The following is a 19,726-nucleotide window of genomic DNA, read 5'->3' on the forward strand; positions in this document are numbered from 1 at the left end:
TATGTTGCGATTAATAACACAATCCTAATATCTGCAGAGGTTTGCCTTACGGATTTGATATTTATTGAATAATGCAAAGAACCGCATGCGTCATAGAATGCCTACAAAGGATTTCCAAGTTCATTGTCAGTCCAGTCAGCCAGTTACTGCTCATGTTGAATGGATCCCAGCTGGGAAGCTCTCTGTCGGAAATGGACCATCTTGGACACCTGCACTCATGTTATGCTATACTAAATCTTACGTACGGCACTTGACATCTGCACTTAACTGGTCTCACAATATAGCCATGGTCACTGCAGTCTGTCAGAGGCTCAATTTGCAAGCTAAATCGTTTAATTAAAAATGTCAAGGATTGATAAAGAGATTCATGCCGTTAAAGTCCAAACATGAGCTCCAGGCCTGTGCCAAACCCTGCCTGATCCCTCCTATAGCGACTTGTCCAAAATCAACAGGCAGTGGGGATGCTTCCTGGGGCCTCCTGTTCTCAGGGTAGACAGAGCTTGTTATTACACTGGGAACACAGGAAGCCTCTTGAAACATTACCACAGTACACCTAAATGAGAAATGTATGTTGAAAAGTGACTGTCAACAGGGTGAACATAGTGACGGATCCAACTTAAGCCAAGGAAGTTTGATACAAAAAATACAAACAAAAAAAAGCCCTTTGGTGCAAGGCCATAATAATAAGTAATGTCACAATAACACAAAATAGACCCAGTGTCTAGAGTTGAGGAGTTTAATTCATTTTCAATATACAATGAGCATAAAACATGATTGGAGGCTATGACAGAAAAGGAAGTTAACTGCTACAAACACCAACTTTCCTCTGAGACACGAGTGGAATAAAATGAATGGATAATTCACATTGAAACTCCTGTTAACTTTCTTTGTTCTCAATCTTTAAACAAAAAAAAATGACCGCCTAAAATTGTAACAACATTTTTGGCAAAGTTGATATCCCTCACACCCTTCTAACAAAATAAAAAACATTTTCCATTAACTTAAAATACATTAAAATATTTTTTTTCAAGTAACAGATAAGGGAGTTTTGTTCCCCCTCTCGGAAACAATCAGAAATTATTAAATTAAAACCAGAGCTAGACAGGGCTATGCAGAAAGATTGAGAATGCTGGCAACGCAAGGGGAGAAAAATAAAATTGGTTCACATTGAAAATAAGTCCCTGATAGATACTGTAAAACAAATGATTCACATTCTGCTTGCTTAGGTAAATATTAACATGGGTTTAGCATTTTCCCCCTTGCTTGTCAAAGCATTCTCATTCATGGTACACAAATCGACATAGTCCAGTTTAAAACATCACACTCACCCAAACACTTTCATGAACCCCCCCACAACGCTCATACCTAGAGCTCACATTTCATTTTCTCAAAAGGCGCACATAAGGAATTCATTTCATGATTTTACTTTCCTCTTCTATTAAAATATAGAATCCATTAATATGGGAGGGCAAAAAATACAGACCAAGTGAAAAAAAAATTCAATACACGAAGCAGTCGTTTTTTGTTGTTGAATACAGTAGATATAGGACACCAGAGTTCAGACATCTTCAGGTCGTGCATGTGGCTGAAGACGAAGAGAACCTTAAAGGCAAAAAAGCTCATCCACTGGTTCTCATCTAATCATTGGGATTACCGTTTCACCTTTGGGTGTGGGTATAGTTCAGCCATCGAATCGGACCTCAGACCTTCAAAGACAAACCCCCCTCGTCCTCCCATCTGTAATGGCCTATACATCCTGACCCCTGCTCTGTCCTTCCTCACCATGCTTGTTGAGTGCACACCTATTCCCTTGTCAGGCTGGCCATCGGGTGTAATCAGTTAAGATAAAAACAAGTATCCAATAAAATAAAAATAGCATAATTAAAACCGCAAACAGGATTTAAAATTCATAGTCATCCTCCGCCATGTCGATAGCCCAGGCAAACTTCTCACGCTGAGTTTTGTTGTAGATCTTCTCGATAGGGATACCCCACTTCTTACACCTAGGAAGGAGATGGCAGAAGGATATTAGAACGATCAACACTGCAGGAGTTCACTCCCTCAACACCAAACCCCTCAACTAATCTAGGACACAGCCACATGTGTCAACATTTACTAGCAGAACAGTGTGTGCGGATCAAGTGGCAATCAATGGCGGGTGTAAGACGTTGTGCATGTTTGTCAACAAGGTTGCGGCCGTGTCTCACCAGGCCACAGAGATGCGCGGGTCCAAGTAGTTGAGTTTAGAGGTGCCTAGAGCGATCTGCTTGTTCTCCTCACGGTCCGTCGCCTGCACCTCTAGCTTCATCAGCTGCTCCTCTAGCCTCTCCACAGCCTTCTTCTTGGTCTCCACAGCCCTGGGGGAGCAAGGGAGGGAACCGGCTACATCTACATCCCAGCACAAAAGTACTCGTGGATGCCTGAGGCCAATCATATCTTCATACTTACTTTTTGAACCTCTCATCTCGTCGTACTTTGAGGTCAGCCTTGGCGCTCTTCACGTCTCTCTTTGCGTCCGAGAGCTGGTCCTTCTTTGCATCAATCTGATAGAATTATTATCAACGTTAATAATCTTGAAACTAAACCCCATGTACAGCTAGATTCTTATTATGTGCCTATAAAGACTGATATTCCAGAGACAAGTATTCCCAAAATAACCAAGGGAAGAGTATGCATCCAGCTGACAAACACCTAAAAACAAATCACAAACATCCTCAACAATAGCAACAGTCTTTGGTTTCCTTTTTGTGCCATCAGCAAAGCGCCATTAGACTACCCGTGTGGCCCACCCAGTGCCTCACTTTAGTCTGAAGGTTCTGCATAGACTTCTCAAATGTCTTAGGTTGGGCCCTCTGATGGTTACACAGAATGGCCACGGCTCTGTTGGCCCGGTTGTACGACAGGATCTTGGCTGGAAGGTTCTCATCAGCTACAAGTAGAGGAGAACATTGACATTGTTACGACAGTTGCTATAAACTTTACACCGTATTACAAGTGACCAGCTGCACACATATCTACAACATTCCGGAGCTCTCATGTCTTCCATGAAGCTCGCAGGTCCCACCTCGAGTCATACCAATTCAAAAGTGTGTTATGGGCAGGTTGTGCATTCTCAGACCCTCTGCCACGGGTATGCTCACGGCCTTGATGACTTACGGCTGGTGAGCTCCTTCAGCTGCTGCTGAAGGGTAATGGAGGCGTTGTAGGTACGGAACACTTTAGCCGTCAGGCCGTCCATCAGCTCCTGGAGGTGCTTGTTCAGAATGGAGGTCTAGAGTGATGGAGAGAACGCCACCATGAGAAAATATGACTGATTACAAGAGGGGCAGAATTACAAGACAACATCCAATTCCCACACGCGTCTTAGTGCATTCACAGTCCAGCGACATCAAATAAAATACACTGCAATTCACAAATAATGTGTATTAAAAGTCCTTCCTCACGAAATTCTTGTTTCGTTCTTACATTGAGCCGGTCAAAGAGATCGTCCTCTGGCTGCTTGTTCTCCATGAACAGCTGCAGGTTCTTGAAAACCTAATAAAAAGGACAGAATATTTACAACTCGTAAAACAATAACAGGGAGCAAGCATTCTCTAGACAGGAATCTGGAAACCATTGTAGTTCAACTACAGTGAAAAAGACTGAAAATGTTCTGAACTAAAAGCAAATTCTTGAAGTCCTTACCCGCTTCTCCACTGGGACTTTGTTGTAGTAGCGGATGGAGTCTTTACCCAGGAAGTCAAACTCTACCACAAAATCCTGGCCATCCTTCTCGGGGTACAGGTTGATGTGTTCCACCCTGAGGGAGCAGCAGCCGACTGTGTCCGCCGACTCCCCTTCCTCCTTCTCGTTACCTGCTCTCAGAGCCAACTGGGGCACAGCACCACAGGGAACATGTTACAACCAAACTTTGAATTATCTGTGAGAGAGAGTGAGAAAAGAACAGCAGTCTAACCTTGTCGATGAAGTAGAGTGCCACGGCTCTCTGTCGGATTCTCATCTCCTTGGACTTCCAGTCCTCACGGTACTGGTTCCTCAGCCGTTCCACACACTTCTTCAGATTTCGGGCCGTCTCATACTTCTGCCAGTCCTTTTCTCCCTACGAACCAACAAACCACCATTAATTGTTGCTATATTGATTAATCAAATTGGCCTACATGGCTATCAGTAAATGCAATGTCCTACAAAAACATTCCAGCGCTAGGCCTATACAGGCTACTTGTTGTAGATCTATTCACCGCAAATGGCACACTCCGCAAAAAAAGAAACGTCCTCACTGTCAACTGAGTTTATTTTCAGCAAACGTGTAAATATTTGTATGAAGATAAGATTCAACAACTGAGACAAACTGAAAAGTGCCACAGACATGTGACTAACAGAAATTGATTGTGTCCCCGAACAAAAAAAATCAAAAGTAACAGTCAGTATCTGGTGTGGCCATCAGCTGCATTAAGTACTGCAGTGCATCTCCCCCTCATTGACTGCACCAGATTTTCCAGTTCTTGCTGTGAGATGTTACCCCACTCTTCCACAAAGGCACCTGCAAGTTCCTGGACATTTCTGGGGGGAAAGGCCCTAGCCATCACCCGCTGATCCAACAGGTCCCAGACGTGAGATCTGGGCTCTTCGCTGGCCATGGCAGAACACTGACATTCCTGTCTTGCAGGAAATCAGCCATCGTTCTGTGCGTAGTGGCATTGTCATGCTGGAGGGTCATGTCAAGATGAGCCTGCAGGAAGGGTACCACATGAGGGAGGATGTCTTCCCTGTAACGCACAGCGTTGAGATTGCCTGCAATGACATCAAGCTCAGTCCGATGACACACTACCCCAGACCAAGACGGACCCTCCACCTCGATCCCGCTCCAAAGTACAGGCCTTAGTGTAACGCTCATTCCTTCGACGATAAACACGAATCCGACCATCATCCCTGGTGAGACAAAACCGCGACTCGTCAGTGAAGAGCACTTTTTGCCAGTCCTGTCTGGTCCAGCGATGGTGGGTGTGTGCCGATCGGCAACGTTGTTGCCAGTGAGGACCTTACAACAGGCCTACAAGCCCCCAGTCCAGCCTCTCGGGGACAGTTTGGCCTACTAGCTCTCAGATTAGCAAATCATGTCATGATAATTTGGTTGATACAGTCGAACACATCAGCCGTTGAGCTCGAATGATTGCGCTCTGTCTCGTGGAAATAGCTGACTATATACACAGCTAAACACTGCAACTAACTAGTTGGTCGTTTAACTAGCTAGTCTGTCAGGCAAGAAACGTTGAGTAGCAGTAAATTAGGGCTGCACTCAAAGCATCAACCTCAGCTGTCACTTACGAGCTAGCCATACAGACAACCAGCTAACTAACCACCGAATTGAAGGCTAGAGTCAGTTATCTGTTGGGTTTAGGTTATGATTTGTCATGTTTGCTTGGTGCAGATATTCATAGGCTGTACTTTGCCTCGTTTTCCTATTTGACAGTTTAGCTGTCATGTTAGAGAAGTAGATGTCAGCACAGTGGAGCTCAAGAGTTGGTTATTTGTTTACATTAGCCAGCTAACAAGTTGTTTGTTTTGTCTTGTTTTTATTTATTTAACTAGGCAAGTCAGTTAAGAACAAATTCTTATTTACAATGATGGCCTACCAAAAGACCTCCTGCGGGGACGGGGCTGGGATTAAAAATAAAATATAGGACACATAACGAGACAACACTACATAAAGAGAGACCTAAGACAACATAGCAAGGCAGCAACATGGTAGCAGCACAAAACATGGTACAAACATTGGGCAAAGACAACAGCACAAAGGACAAGAAGGTAGAGACAACAATCACGCAAAGCAGCCACAGCTGTCAGTAAATGTGTCCATGATTGAGTCTTTGAATGAAGAGATTGAGAACTGTCCAGTTTGAGTTTGTTGTTTCTACTGATGCAATTCATTAGGAAATGGTCCCAGTTTCATAACTAATCAGCTAACATTGGTCACCTCTGTAGTTAGTCTGTCAGGCAAGAGTTGTGTGTATGTGTGCGAGAGAGGAGACTGGGAGGAGTGTAACTATCACACAATTTATTATGGAAACCCCTTATTAGGAAGACAGTATGGTGGAGAAAAAGGAAGGAAGAAAGAGCGAGCGTGACAAGAGATTACCTTCCTGAGCACAATTGTATCCTATTTGTTGCTCCTCTCCCTCTAGTTTAAGTGAAAGTGAGGGAAGTGATGTGGAGAGTCAGGGCTCAGCAGCAAAAGGCAGGGAGGAAGAGATGATTGGAGGGATAGAGATGTGGCGTGAGGAACAAGAGGATGAAGCGGAGGGACTGCACACACGTGCGTCTGCCCTAAGTCTCCCCATTCATCCTTTTACTATACAGCATTGACCTAAAGTGACAGTGGCTTTGGAGTTTTAAAAAATGGTAGGAATCTGTTCCAGAGCTTGTAATGGATTACAACAAGAAATGGGCGGGGTTGACCATCTTGACCAAACAATGTTGGACACACAGACAGAAAATGGTGGAATTATGCATGTTTGGGGATGCCCAACATTTCCATCATAAATGCATACATTGTGGGGGAACCTGAAAAGGCCCCTTCCCAGAAACCGCAGGTCCCAGAAGTCCTTCAAAATGCAGCTTGTGCATTCAGTTTGATATGGCTAGTGGCAGGAAAAGAAGAGCCAAGAGTGGCACCAGGGTGTGTGGACCGAGTTAACTCAATTTGAAAGCAAGTGAAGTTTGAAGGGCGCAAGAAAGGGTGTTTGGGGTGTGTATGCAGTGAACACAGAGCAAAGAGTGAGATGTGTAGAAACATCCTTTGGGTGCTCTAGATGTTCTGTGCCACGTTGCAGAATGGGGCCGTGCTTCCAGGAGTTCCATGACATGTAGGCTAAATGCAAACACTAAAAGTGACCGTGTGAAATTGGGACTACAAATCTTGTCTCTGAACAATTGTTTTGTATCTTCATCTGCCTCCATCTAATACTTGTTACATTTCACCAAATTGTTGAAGTAGGCCACTATTTCTACATTGTGTCAGGCCTGGTCTGTACTAAATCTGGAAAAGGTTACCTACATTTTGAAATAGTTGTTTGCATTGTTACAGAAGTAAGAATCATTGTCAATCAGCCTACTTTGTGTGAGTTTTGAAATACTTTCTGAATATTGTTCTTTGGTCACATTGGATAATTGTATTTCTTTATAATATATTATACTTGGTACATTTTGAGTGAGTAATTTAGTCAAATGTACAAAAAAAAAAATGTGTGAGTGTCTAGAATATGGAAGACAATGTGTTATTCCTATTGACATGAATGTGGTGTCATTAAAGATGTACTCTTTAAAAGTTAGCGCAAAAACATGACTGTTTACAATCGAGGTCGACCGATTATCATTTTTCAACGGTGATACCGATTGGAATACCAAAAAAAGCCCATACCAATTAATTGGCCATTTTTATACATTTGTAATAATGACAATTACAACAATTCTGAATGAACACTTATTTTAATATAATATATAAATAAAATAAATAAATTGGGTCTCAAATAATGAAACATGTTCAATTTGGTTTAAATAATGCAAAAATGCAGCTTTGTAGAAGTGAAAGTGCAATATGTGCCATGTAAAAATGCTAATGTTTAAGTTCCTTGCTCAGAACATATGAAAGCTGGTGGTTCCTTTTAACATGAGTCTTCAATATTCCTAGTTTTAGGTTGTAGTTATATAAATTTATAGGACTCTATACCATTTGTATTTCATATACCTTTGACTATTGAATGTCCTTATAGGCACTACAGTATTGCCAGCCTAATCTCGTGAGTTGATAGGCTTGAAGTCAAACAGCGCTATGCTCCGAGCATTGCGAAGAGCTGCTGGCAAATGCAGGAAAGTACTGTTTGAATGAATGCTGACGAGCCTGCTGCTGCCTACCACCGCTCAGTCAGACTGCTCTATCAAATAATACAACACACAAATACGAGCCTTTGGTCATTAATATGGTCAAATCCGGAATTATCACTTCGAAAACAACCTTTCCATATTTTATTGAATGGGTGGCAACCCCAAGTCTAAATATTGCTGTTACATTGCACAACCTCCAATGTCATAATTATGTAAAATTCTGGCAAATTAATTACGGTCTTTGTAAGGAAGAAATGGTCGTCACAGTTCGTAATGAGCCAGGCGGGTCAAACTGCTGCATATACACTGACTCGGCTTACACTGAACGCAAGAGAAGTGACAATTTCCCTAGTTAATATTGCCCGCTAACATGAATTTCTTTTAACTAAATATGCAGGTTTAAAAATATATATTTGTGTATTGATTATTAAGAAAGGCATTGATGTTTATGGTTAGGTACATTGGTGCTACGATTGCGCTTTTGTTAAATCGTCACCCGTTTGTTAAAGTAGGCTGTGATTCGATGATAAATTAACAGGCACCGCATTGATTATATGCAACGCAGGACAAGCTAGTTAAATTCTTATGGCTGGGGGGCAGTATTGAGTAGCTTAGATGAATAAGGAGCCCAGAGTAACTGCCTGCTACTCAGGCCCAGAAGCTAAGATGTGCATATTACTAGTAGATTTGGATAGAACACTGAAGTTTCAAACTGTTTTAATGATGTCTGTGAGTATAACAGAACTCATATGGCAGGCAAAAAAAAGAAAAGAGAAAAAAAGACCAGGGAGTGGGAAATCTGAGGTTTGTAGGTCTTCAAGTCTTTGCCTATCCAATATACAGTGTAAAATTTGGTCCGATTGCACTTCAAGGCTTCCACTAGATGTCAACAATCTTTAGAACCTTGTTTCAGGCTTCTACTGTGAAGGGGGAGCGAATAAGAGCTGTTTGACCAAGGGATCTGGCAGAATGCCATGCGCTAAGTCAGGCGTGCGGCCGTGAGAGCGAGCTCTGTTTCTTTTCATTTCTAAAGACAAAGGAATTGTCCGGATGAAACATTATTTTAGATTCATGTTAAAAACATCCTAAAGATTGATTCTATACATCATTTGACATGTTTCTACGAACTGTAATTTAACTTTTGAGTGCCTGAGCCTCTTGAATTTGGATTTGTGAACTAAATGCGCAAACAAAAAGGAGGTATTTGGAAATAAATGGACGTTATCGAACAAAACAAACATTTACTGTGGAACTGGGATTCCTGGGAGTGCATTCCGATGAAGATCAAAGGTAAGTGAATCTTTATAATGCTATTTCTGACTTCTGTTGACTCCACAATATGGCGGGTATCTGTATGGCTTGTTTTGGTGCCTAAGCACTGTACTTATATTATTGCATGGTGTACTTTTCGTAAAGCTAAAAAAAAAAAAAGAGGATCTGACACAGCGGTTGCATTAGGGAGAAGTATATCTTTAATTCCATGTGTAATGTAACACTTGTATTTATCAACATTTGAGTATTCCTGTAAATTGATGTGGCTCTCTGCAAAATCGCCGGATGTTTTGGAAGCAAAACATTACTGAACATAACGCGCCAATGTAAACAGATTTTTGGATATAAATATGAACTTTATCTAACAAAACATACATGTATTGTGTAACATGAAGTCCTATGAGTGTCATCTGATGAAGATCAAAGGTTAGTGATTAATTTTATCTCCATTTCTGCTTTGTGACTCCTCTTTGGCTGGAAAAATGGCTGTGTTTTTCTGTGACTAGGTGCTGACCTAACATAAATCGCATGGTATGCTTTCGTCGTAAAGCCTTTTTGAAATCGGACACTGGTGGGATTTACAAGTTTCTTTAAAATGGTGTATATTACTTGTATGTTTGAGGAATTTTAATTATGAGATTTGTTTGAATTTGGCGCCCTGCACTTTCACTGGCTGTTGTCATATCGATCCCGTTAACAGGATTTCATCCATAAGAAGTTAACCCTTTAGACCAATATAATTCTAGAATGCTGCAGTAGATTACTGCAAATTTAAGAACTCATTTTCTCACATTTCAAACAGGCATAACTTGTAAACTAGAGGTCGACCGATTAAAATTGGCATGGCTGATTTAATTAGGGCCGATACCAATTGTTATGGAAACTTGAAAATCAGCATTTTTGGATGCCGATTACATTGCAATACGAGGTGACTGTGGCAGGCTGACCACCTGTTACGCGAGTGCAGCAAGGAGCCAAAGTAGGTTGCTAGCTAGCATTAAACTTATCTAAAAGAAAAAAAAACAATCTTAACAGTCACTAGTTAACTACACATGGTTGACGATATTACTAGTTTAAACATTAAAACGTTTCCATTTGTCACATATCTAGATGCAAATGTTTTGGTCGCAGTCAAGCCCTGGCCATTGGCATCTCAAGTGAGAGTTCATTAAAAGACTAAAGTACCCTGATATCTCTGCATCCACTATGAGCCATAATGAAGATGCCCCTAGTCAACCTACCTTGATTCTGGAGCTGGGGTTCAGCATGATGTACTTGATAGCGCCTTGGATGTTCTCTGTCCACGACACCAGCCAGGTCACTTTGTTGTCATGACGCACCTCCTTCCATTTGGTGCCAGGGGGAGGCTTGGGGTTCTTGGAGCCCCTGTGGAAGAGACAAAGTGGGTGAGTGAGAGCAAGTCTTCAGATGCACAAATCAGGTCCAAACAAGCAGTCCATGTGTCAAAGTAATCCAGAAAAACAGGAAAGTGCTTGTAGAAAACACCTTTACTTTCATTATGTTCATATTACCACCTGCAACCAGGACCCTCTCACTCACTTGCTGCAGTTGATGATGATGTCCTCAGGGCGGATGCGGCGCTTCAGCATGCCCATCTTGGGGTGGTCTCCTCGGCCACGGAATAGACCCGGGGGCTCAATGCGAAAGTTAGCGATGCGCTCCTTGTGGTTATCCATGATGCAGAAGCCATACTCCTGGAGGAGGCGCTCGTTCTCCACTTTGATTTTCTACAATAAGCAGAAAGCAGAGTCAAACCAGTTAGATCTGGGTACAGTTGAAGCACCCAGGATCAGCCTGAAGATACTATGCATTACCATTAGAGGTCGACCGATTAAATCAGAATGGCCGATTTAATTAGGGACGATTTCAAGTTTTCCTAACAATCGGAAATCTGTATTTTGACACAGATTTGGCCGATTTTTTAAGACCTTACAGTTAACTAGTCCAAAGCTCTAACCACCTGCCTCATTGCACTCCACGAGGAGCCTGCCTGTTAAGCGAATGCAGTAGAAGCCAAGGTAAGTTGCTAGCTAGCATTAAACTTATCTTATAAAAAACAATCAATCATAATCACTAGTTAACTACACATGGTTGATGATATTACTAGTTTATCTAACGTGTCCTACGTTGCATATAATCGATGCAGTGCGTATCATTGCTCCAATGTGTACCTAACCATAAACATCAATGCCTTCCTTAAAATCAATACACAGAAGCATATATTTTTAAATCTGCATATTTAGCTAAAAGAAATCCAGGTTAGCAGGCAATATTAACCAGGTGAAATTGTGTCACTTCTCTTGCGTTCATTGCACGCAGAGTCAGTGTATATGCAACAGTTTGGGCCGCCTAATTTGCAAGAATGTTACGTAATTATGACATAACATTGAAGGTTGTGCAATGTAACAGGAATATTTAGATTTATGGATGCCACCCGTTAGATAAAATACGGAACAGTTCCGTATTTCACTGAAAGAATAACCTTTTTTCCCCTAAATGCTAGTTTCCAGATTCGACCATATTAATGACCTAAGGCTCGTATTTCTGTGTGTTATAACTAAGTCTATGATTTAATAGAGCAGTCTGACTGAGCGGTGGTAGGCAGCAGGCTCGTAAGTATTCATTCAAACAGCACTTTCCTGCGTTTGCCAGAAGCTCTTCGCTGTGCTTCAAGCCTATCAACTCCGAGATTAGGGTGGTGTAACCGATGGGAAATGGCTAGCTAGTTAGCAGGGTGCACGCTAATAGCGTTTCAAACGTCACTCGCTCTGAGACTTGGAGTAGTTATTCCCCTTGCTCTGCATGGGTAACGCTGCTTCGAGGGTGGCTGTTGTCGTTGTGTTCCTGGTTCGAGCCCAGGTAGGAGCGAGGAGAGGGATGGAAGCTATACTGTTACACTGGCAATACTAAAGTGCCTTTAAGAACATCCAATAGTCAAAGGTATATGAAATACAAAATGGTAGAGAGAGAAATAGTCCTATAATAACTACAACCTAAAACTTCTTACCTGGGAATATTGAAGACTCATGTTAAAAGGAACCACCAGCTTTCATATGTTCTCATGTTCTGAGCAAGGAACTTAAATGTTAGCTTTCTTACATGGCACATATTGCACTTCTACTTTCTTCTCCAACACTTTGTTTTTGCATTATTTAAACACGTTTCATTATATTTGAGGCTAAATTGATTTTATTGACGTATTAAGTTAAAATAAGTGTTCATTTAGTATTGTTGTAATTGTCATAATTACAAATACTTTTTTTTTTTTTTTTTTTTAAATCGGCATCGGCTTTTTTTGGTCCTCCAATAATCTATATCGGAGTTGAAAAATCATAGTCGGTCGACCTCTAATTACCATTCTCTGCCGCCTTGGGTAGAACTATATTGGACAGCCGTGTTTAAAGAAATTATGTATTGTTCTAGCTCACCAGTTTATCATCTTTAGTCATGGCCTTTCTGGCCTCAGACTGAGCCTTGAAGTATTCCCCCATCTCATTGAAGTTACACTTCTTCAGGTCTGTAATCTTAGACTTCTCTTCAGAGGTCATTTCCTGTAGGAGAGGGGACGAAGTTAGACAAGTCATGAATTACTATACAATTAAAACCAATGAGATTTTTAATAAGCAGGTAATTTGCAAACCCTAAGTATACAGCCTTGAACACCCCCTACCTTTCTCCAGTCTTTGAAGAAGTTTTTCCGGAAGGTGTCCTTGGTAGTGTACTCATGGTCCAGCATTTTGGCAAAGAAGGTGGCTACCTCCTCAGCTTCTGGGCTGAGCTTCATCTGCTTCCCTACATAGATTAACAGACTTGTTAAATCAGCCAATCCCACCATTTCCACTGAGAAACTTAGTGTCATAAAATTAGCCGCACTTGTGTATTAATCTTACCATCATAGAAAAATCTGACATTGCTGGGAAGAGGTTCATAAGGTGCTGCCATGACTGGGCCTTTATGTTCCAGAAAACTCCATTTGGAACCATCTGTTGCCCTCTCCTCTTCCCACCTGTAGTGCAACAGAGTACAAGAACGTAGATTGGTGAGAAGGAAACGATTGTCCAACAAAGATACACAGAACATCCATATTTGAGCATTCCATAACAAAGCACCACTCAGTCAGTGTGCCTTCACGACAAGTCTGTGTAGCAACACAGCTGGCAGGCAACTACGAAACTCACCACTTCCACTTCTCCTCGGGCTCCTTCTTTGCTTTCTTTTTCCCATCAGCAACTTCCCCTTTCTTGTTTTTTTGTGTCTTTTTGGGCTTGATGTCCTTTACAAGAAACACAGAAGAAACACATGAGTCTTTCTCTCAAGGGATCATTGAAATAGAGCCAATATTAATCTGAAGGTTTCCCATACCTCATCTTGTTTCCTCTTCTTTGCCTTCTTGTCCACTTTGTCATTTTCAAGTTTAATTTTTTTGGGTTTGAATTCAGTTCTGAAAAAACAAAACACCTTATGATGAGGCCTGAATGGTAGATTCAACAACGATCTTGGTCTTCTCTACACCAAAAGGAAGCTGGGGAGTTCTTGCAAAGCCAACAATGACCAAACATTAGATTTCCCAACAGAATTAGGACAAACCAGATGGGGTTGGTCTAAACATGGCAACTAAAAATCTTCATTGTACAAATACAACAGGGCCAAAGACTAAGGAATAAAATGGGCCAGCTGACAGAAGTCAGTCCAGATCTACTTACACATCATGGTCACGCTCTCTCTTCAGGGACTTGGGAGAGTGGTAGACGTCATCCTTGTCCGGCTCAGACTTAATGCGAGGAGGGCTTTTGATAGGAAGCAAACATTTAGATTCATTGTGCATTTGAAATCAGATATGTAACCAGCAATTGTATGCAGCAGAAATGTACAATACATAAACTAAACTTACCTGGAAAAGCCATTCTCTTTTTCCTTCTTCGGGTTGATCTGCAAGATGACAACGAAGAGTTAAAACATGCATATTGTTAAGCGCTATAAATTCCGGTTTGCACTGAAGGTGAGACTGGACAAAAAATTTGACATACTGATTGGCACATCTAAACCAAAATGGTAGCAATGCTGCCATCTCTATGGGACAATTATCACCCTCACCTCCTTCCTCTTGTCTTTTTCCCTATGTCTGTCTGTGCTGCCATCTTTGTGCTTAATTCTCTCCTTTTCCCTTTCTCTGTGCTTCTTTTCAGAGAAGTCCTTATGGTCACTGGAAATTGACAGATTACAAAAACATTCCATCAGGATCAGTTACTAGACCTAAATACCAATAGGGAAATCAACTAACTAGAGAATGTTTAGGATTTACTAGACTGGAGCAACAAAAACAGTGACTCTTACCCTATGCTCATTCATGCACAACCTGCTTATCAGACACGACCATACAAACACCAACGTTAAAGAGCTCTTCAAAGCAAATGTTTGGGTTTCAAATTACTGCCCCAGTGGCACACTAAGTTTCCCCTTCCATTACTAGACAGACTCATTTACCTATGCAACCCTGCTTAAGAGAGTGGCGACTCATACCTGTTGCCATATTTTGAATTCTCACGCTCCTTGTCCTTCTTGTGTTTGTGTTCTTTATCCTTGTACTTATCTTTATGCTTGTGAGAATCTGCAAAATAAAAACAAGGGAAAAATAGCTAAATAATGATGACCAGAGAGCAATAGCAATGGTGTCTTTTTGTAGGCACCAACTCGATGGTTCATTGGATAAAGCATATGGGGAAATAAATGGAGTATTGGGATAAAAGCCGCACAGGCTTAGGAAACCTTAGTTTTGTTCTGAGAATCCTCAAATGTCACTGAATTTTGAAGCATTTGTATAATTAAAAAGCACAATGGCTTTATAATTCATTAACTGACTGTCTCCCTAGCCTGTGTTAACCTCTGATCTTATTTCAAGGTCTATCCCAAACCATATCCTTGCTGGTGAGCGCTATTGTCAAAGGAATAGGAAAAATACCCACTTTCTCCAACCCATCTCTAAACCCGGCAGGCCAAAACTAAAGAACAAAAGACATCTACCGCACCAGGAACAACGAGCAAACGATACCACTCAAAACAAGTTCAGACAAGATTCCCATGGTGAAAACTAAACAGGTAGTTCAAATTAAAGCCCCCAGCAGGCTGAGTGAGAAAATAAATACGCAAGTGCATAAAAAGACATGGGAAGATACTAGTGTTGTAATGTCTGAATGCATGACTAGAAAGACACGATCCCACTCTAAGCTCAGGCCAGAGCCCTCATCCACCACCCAGGTGTGAATCTGAATACTGCCTGTCAGATTGTGTGGGCATGTGTCAACCGGAATAAATGACTGGTTGGTACTGGTAGCATTTGGATTAGGGCCATCTTATCCAGCCAACTTGAGGTACATTTGCATTTTGGGGCCCTTGTTTATGACAGACCAAACACTATCAATAGAACACACTTCAAATAAAGTTTACAAATTCAGGTCAGACTGAGGATTGGAGTACTGTGGGCAGATGAAGTTATGAATTCGTGCCGTGGGAGAGGATACGCCTTACATGGTAAGACAGCTCCTCCTAGTGCGCAGTGACAGCTAAGGCACATTTTTACTGGGATACAGTATCAACATGGAAGAAAAGGGGGAGCAAGACAAGTTAACAGGCCTCGTCTAGCTTCAATACTCATATGTATATACAGTAGAATAGTATAGAATTCAGTATCTTAGTCTATGCTGATCTGACATTGCTCGTCCATACATTTTATTATCCTTAATTCCAATAATTTCCTATCTTCTCTAGTTGACAGACAACACAGGTACTTCAGAGTCAAACAAGAGTTGACAGCCAAAGAAACTTAATACGTTAAATTACTTTCATGCATTGCCATCAAGGCATGTTTTGAAAAGGTGTGAGGCTTAAAAATAAGTGGCTCAGTAATAAGGTTCTATACCCTACAGCAAGCTACTGGTTCAGACACCAATAAACTAAACATATTTCTGATTGTCAGATGATTGTCATGAAAATTTCTGATTGTCATGAAAATAATATTGTATTTACAACCAAATAGGATATAAAGTTGATGATGATGATGAATCCATCTTGTACCGTGCATTTGGAAAGTATTTAAACCTGGACTTCCCTCACATTTTGTTACATAACAGCCTTATTCTAAAACTGATTTAATGCCCCCCCCCCCCCCCCCCCCCTAAAATCTAAAATCTACACACAATACCCCATAATAAACAAAGCAAAAACAGGTTTAGAAATGTTTGTAAATGTATTCAAAAATAGCACATTTACATAAGTAGTCAGACCTTTTACCCAGTACTTCGAGGCACCTTTGGTAGCGATTATAGCCTCGAGTCTTCCTGGGTATGATGCCACAAGTGTGGCACACCTGTATTTGGTGAGTTTCTCCCATTCTCTCCAGATCCTCTCAAGCTCTGTCAGATTGCTGCACAGCCAATTTCAGGGCTCTCCAGAGATATTAGATCGGGTTCAAGTCCGGGCTCTGGCTGGGCCTCTCAAGGACATTCAGAGACTTGTCCCGAAGCCACTCCTGTGTTGTCTTGGCTGTGTGCTTAGGGTTGTTGTCCTGTTGGAAGGTGAACCTTTGCCCAAGTCTGAGGTCTTGAGCAGGTATTCATCAAGGCTCTCTGTACTTTGCTCTGTTCATCTTTGCCACATTTCTGACTAGTCTCCTAGTCCCTGCCACTAAAAAAAACACCCCCACAGCATGATGCTGCCACCACCATGCTTCACCGTAGGGATGGTGCCAGAGAATCTTGTCTCATGGTCTGAGTCTTTAGGTGCCTTTTGGCAAACTCAAAGCAGGCTGTCATGTGCCTTTTACGGAGGAGTGGCTTCCATCTGGCCACTACCATAAAGGCCTGATTGGTGGGGTGCTGCAGAGATGGGAGAACCTTCCAGAAGGACAACCATCTCCACAGAGGACCTCTGTCAGAGTGACTATCGGATTCTAGGTCACCTCCCTGACCAAGGCCTTTCTCCCCCGATTGCTAAGTTTGGCCAGGCGGCGATCTCTAGGAATAGTCTTGGTGGTTCCAAACGCTTCCATTTAAGAATGATGGAGGCCATTGTGTTCCTGGGGACCGTCAATACTGCCTACATTTTTTGGTAGCCTTTTTGAGATCTGTGACTCGACCCAATCCTGTCTCGGAGCTCTACGTACAAGTCCTTCGACCTCATGGCTTGGTTTTTTGCTCTGACATGCACTGTCAACTCTGGGACCTTATATAGACAGGTGTGCCTTTCCAAATCATGTCTAATCTATTGAATTTCTCTTTGCTAAAAAATGTCGAAAAAGCTGTTTTCACTTTGTCATTATTGGGTAGTGTGTAGATTGAGAAACTTACTTTTTTTTTTTTTTTTTAAATCAATTAAAAAAATAATAAAAATAAGGCTGTAACGTAACAGGAAAGGCTCTTATGAGACATGCCACATTAGAAAATGGGGTCAATGCACTGTTCTAACAACTTTATATTCAAATTGAGAGCAATGGCTTCTTTGCATGTCAAAACCCACCCTCTATCTGGACATAGAAGCTGACACTTAAGACTCCTTGGGAAAGATTATTGGTCTGTCAAACGCTGTAGGATGTTGTGGCAGCCAACCATGATATCCCAAGGTCTAGTAGTGGAGCCCTTCTTGTTTATAGGAAATACGTTGTCATAGGAGAAGTAAACACATTGTCCTATATTGACATGACTTGTTTGATATTGTTCAGGTAGAGAACCTTTCAGAATTATTTTTTTTTAACTTAGTGGCAAGGGGAAGCATGTAGCTTGTGAAACCCCCAAAAGGTCATTCATACGTGTTAAATACCACTGCTGGGTTTTTACTTGTTTTAGGTAAATCTCAGTAGCCATGTGGGTCAGGCCATGGCAACAAAGCTATCAATGAATTCAGTCCTAAAAAAATATATATAACAGACATATGGTAGTAACATATGTATTGCTACAATATCTTGTACAAGAAGTCTGGCAAGGGTGTTACTTAAATACTTCATAGGTTTACAACTAGCTAAAGTAAATGAGCCTTTTTATGAAGAAACAGTAGCTATCCATAATAAATTCACAGAATGCTGTTTAAGCTAAATTGGGCTATCAGATGATTGTACTTCTTTCAGCACTGTGAATCATGTCTGATCCAAACGCTCCTGCGTGTTTCGCCTCCATATCACCGCCATCTGCACTTCAGCTATGTTTTCTACAGTCAGAAAAAAGAAAATGGCGCAGAGACTAAGTCCTCAACCCTCAAACCCTTACTTTCAGACCCGGAATGTGGCATTTTACGAAGGCCAACAACAAAATCAAATTTGACATACCAATAAAACACATCCAGTTCTTTATGAATTTATGTTCAGATCGAGATTATAAAATGTCTAAAAACTATTAAAGAGCCACCCATTTGAACAATAGGCGCTTGTGAGTGAGGCAGAGGACTTAGTCTCTGGACGCCATTTCTGTCCTTTGCTAAACTATCTGTCTGGCTAGCGAACTAGCACATGCTAGCTAGCTAGCAAATAGATTCAGACAACTTTAAAATGTCCTCAAGATGCCATTCATTTTGCAATAGTCAAAGTACATACAAGCAAAATCACATATTAAAATGCAAAACGGATCGCTAGCTAACTGTGCGGAGTCTGCGGACAGGTTAGAATTCGAAGGAGAAAAACCATTGTGACACATCACACTTACCATTGACCCGAGAGCCGGAGTCGATCTGCAAATTTTAAAACAAAGATTGATTAGGTATCTTAGTTGATGGGTTGTTAGCTAGATATTTAACTTTGAACTTTGTCTAACAGCTAGCTAGCCTAACGTCAGCTATCTAGCAACCCTGATGTGATGGCTGGCCAGTGACTGGTCTTATATGGCTTTCAACAGCAATTAGCTGCCTTAGCCTAGTTAGCTAAAGTTAGTTTACAATTGTGTGGACATAACGTTTACAACATTGTGAAAATCACATAACAGGATTAAAAAGTACGACAACACGTAAATATTACTGTCACATTTGTAGCAGCCAATTTATATACAGTATACAGCGATTAGCTAGCCAAGTTATCTAGCTAGGTCACTTGCTAACGCTAGCTAAGTTAGTGTAGCTGAGGCAAATAAAACAGCAAGCGGTTTTAATATCATACACAACTGACACTGCAAAATATTCCAACTGTTACCTGGCTATCGTTGTGAGAATGATCTCCACTCATTTCCAATTATTGATCTGTTAAAAACAATGTGTGAAACCTACAGGAAGAAAACGCCGGCGAATTGATACGGGCAGTATGAAGAAAGGAACAGTTGTGCAAAAGATTTTAGTCCGAGTTCTATGGAAGTGCGCATGCTCATGTCTTTTAAATGGGCGGGGAAACGCGTTGGCCAATTGTAGCCCCTCCCTCTAACAGTGTTCTTCGGTCCATGTCGTTTCCTCAGGTTTCCGCAGAACGTGCATACTACTGTAAACCAGCTAGAAGTAAGGTGCCACACAGCGCACACCCAGTGGCGACCCGTCATTCAGGGCAGGTGTTTTGAGACTCACATTTTTAGGTAAATTCAAAATAAAT

General features: G+C 41.5%; 1 protein-coding gene across 1 annotated transcript; it reads right to left on the reverse strand.

Annotated features, from left to right (window-relative positions):
• Positions 1–722: 722 nt before the first annotated feature.
• Positions 723–19,500, reverse strand: LOC129815049 (DNA topoisomerase 1-like). Its single transcript, XM_055868353.1, has 21 exons — positions 19,340–19,500; positions 18,861–18,885; positions 14,695–14,782; positions 14,269–14,377; positions 14,066–14,103; positions 13,878–13,961; positions 13,537–13,615; positions 13,353–13,447; positions 13,065–13,180; positions 12,845–12,966; positions 12,603–12,725; positions 10,714–10,901; positions 10,395–10,539; positions 3,956–4,099; positions 3,685–3,870; positions 3,466–3,534; positions 3,157–3,271; positions 2,802–2,929; positions 2,449–2,543; positions 2,208–2,357; positions 723–2,003 (listed from the first exon to the last, which is right to left on the reverse strand). The coding sequence occupies exons 1-21, from the start codon at positions 19,370–19,372 to the stop codon at positions 1,901–1,903; spliced, it is 2,235 nt and encodes a 744-aa protein (XP_055724328.1). The 5' UTR covers positions 19,373–19,500; the 3' UTR covers positions 723–1,900.
• Between the last annotated feature and the right edge of the window lie 226 nt (positions 19,501–19,726).

Source organism: Salvelinus fontinalis, chromosome 18 (assembly GCF_029448725.1).
Source record: "Salvelinus fontinalis isolate EN_2023a chromosome 18, ASM2944872v1, whole genome shotgun sequence".
In the NCBI taxonomy this organism is placed as follows: Eukaryota; Metazoa; Chordata; class Actinopteri; order Salmoniformes; family Salmonidae; genus Salvelinus; species Salvelinus fontinalis.

What these genes read in the sequence shown, in the direction of transcription:
- LOC129815049 (XM_055868353.1), bottom strand. Translation starts at nt 19,372, where the DNA reads ATGAGTGGAGATCATTCTCACAACGATAGCCAG. An exon ending in AAAGAGAATGGCTTTTCCAG is followed by an intron (nt 13,962 to 14,065) that starts GTAAGTTTAGTT and finishes TCCTATCAAAAG; the next exon opens with CCCTCCTCGCATTAAGTCTG. An exon ending in TGTCAGATTTTTCTATGATG is followed by an intron (nt 12,967 to 13,064) that starts GTAAGATTAATA and finishes TAATCTATGTAG; the next exon opens with GGAAGCAGATGAAGCTCAGC.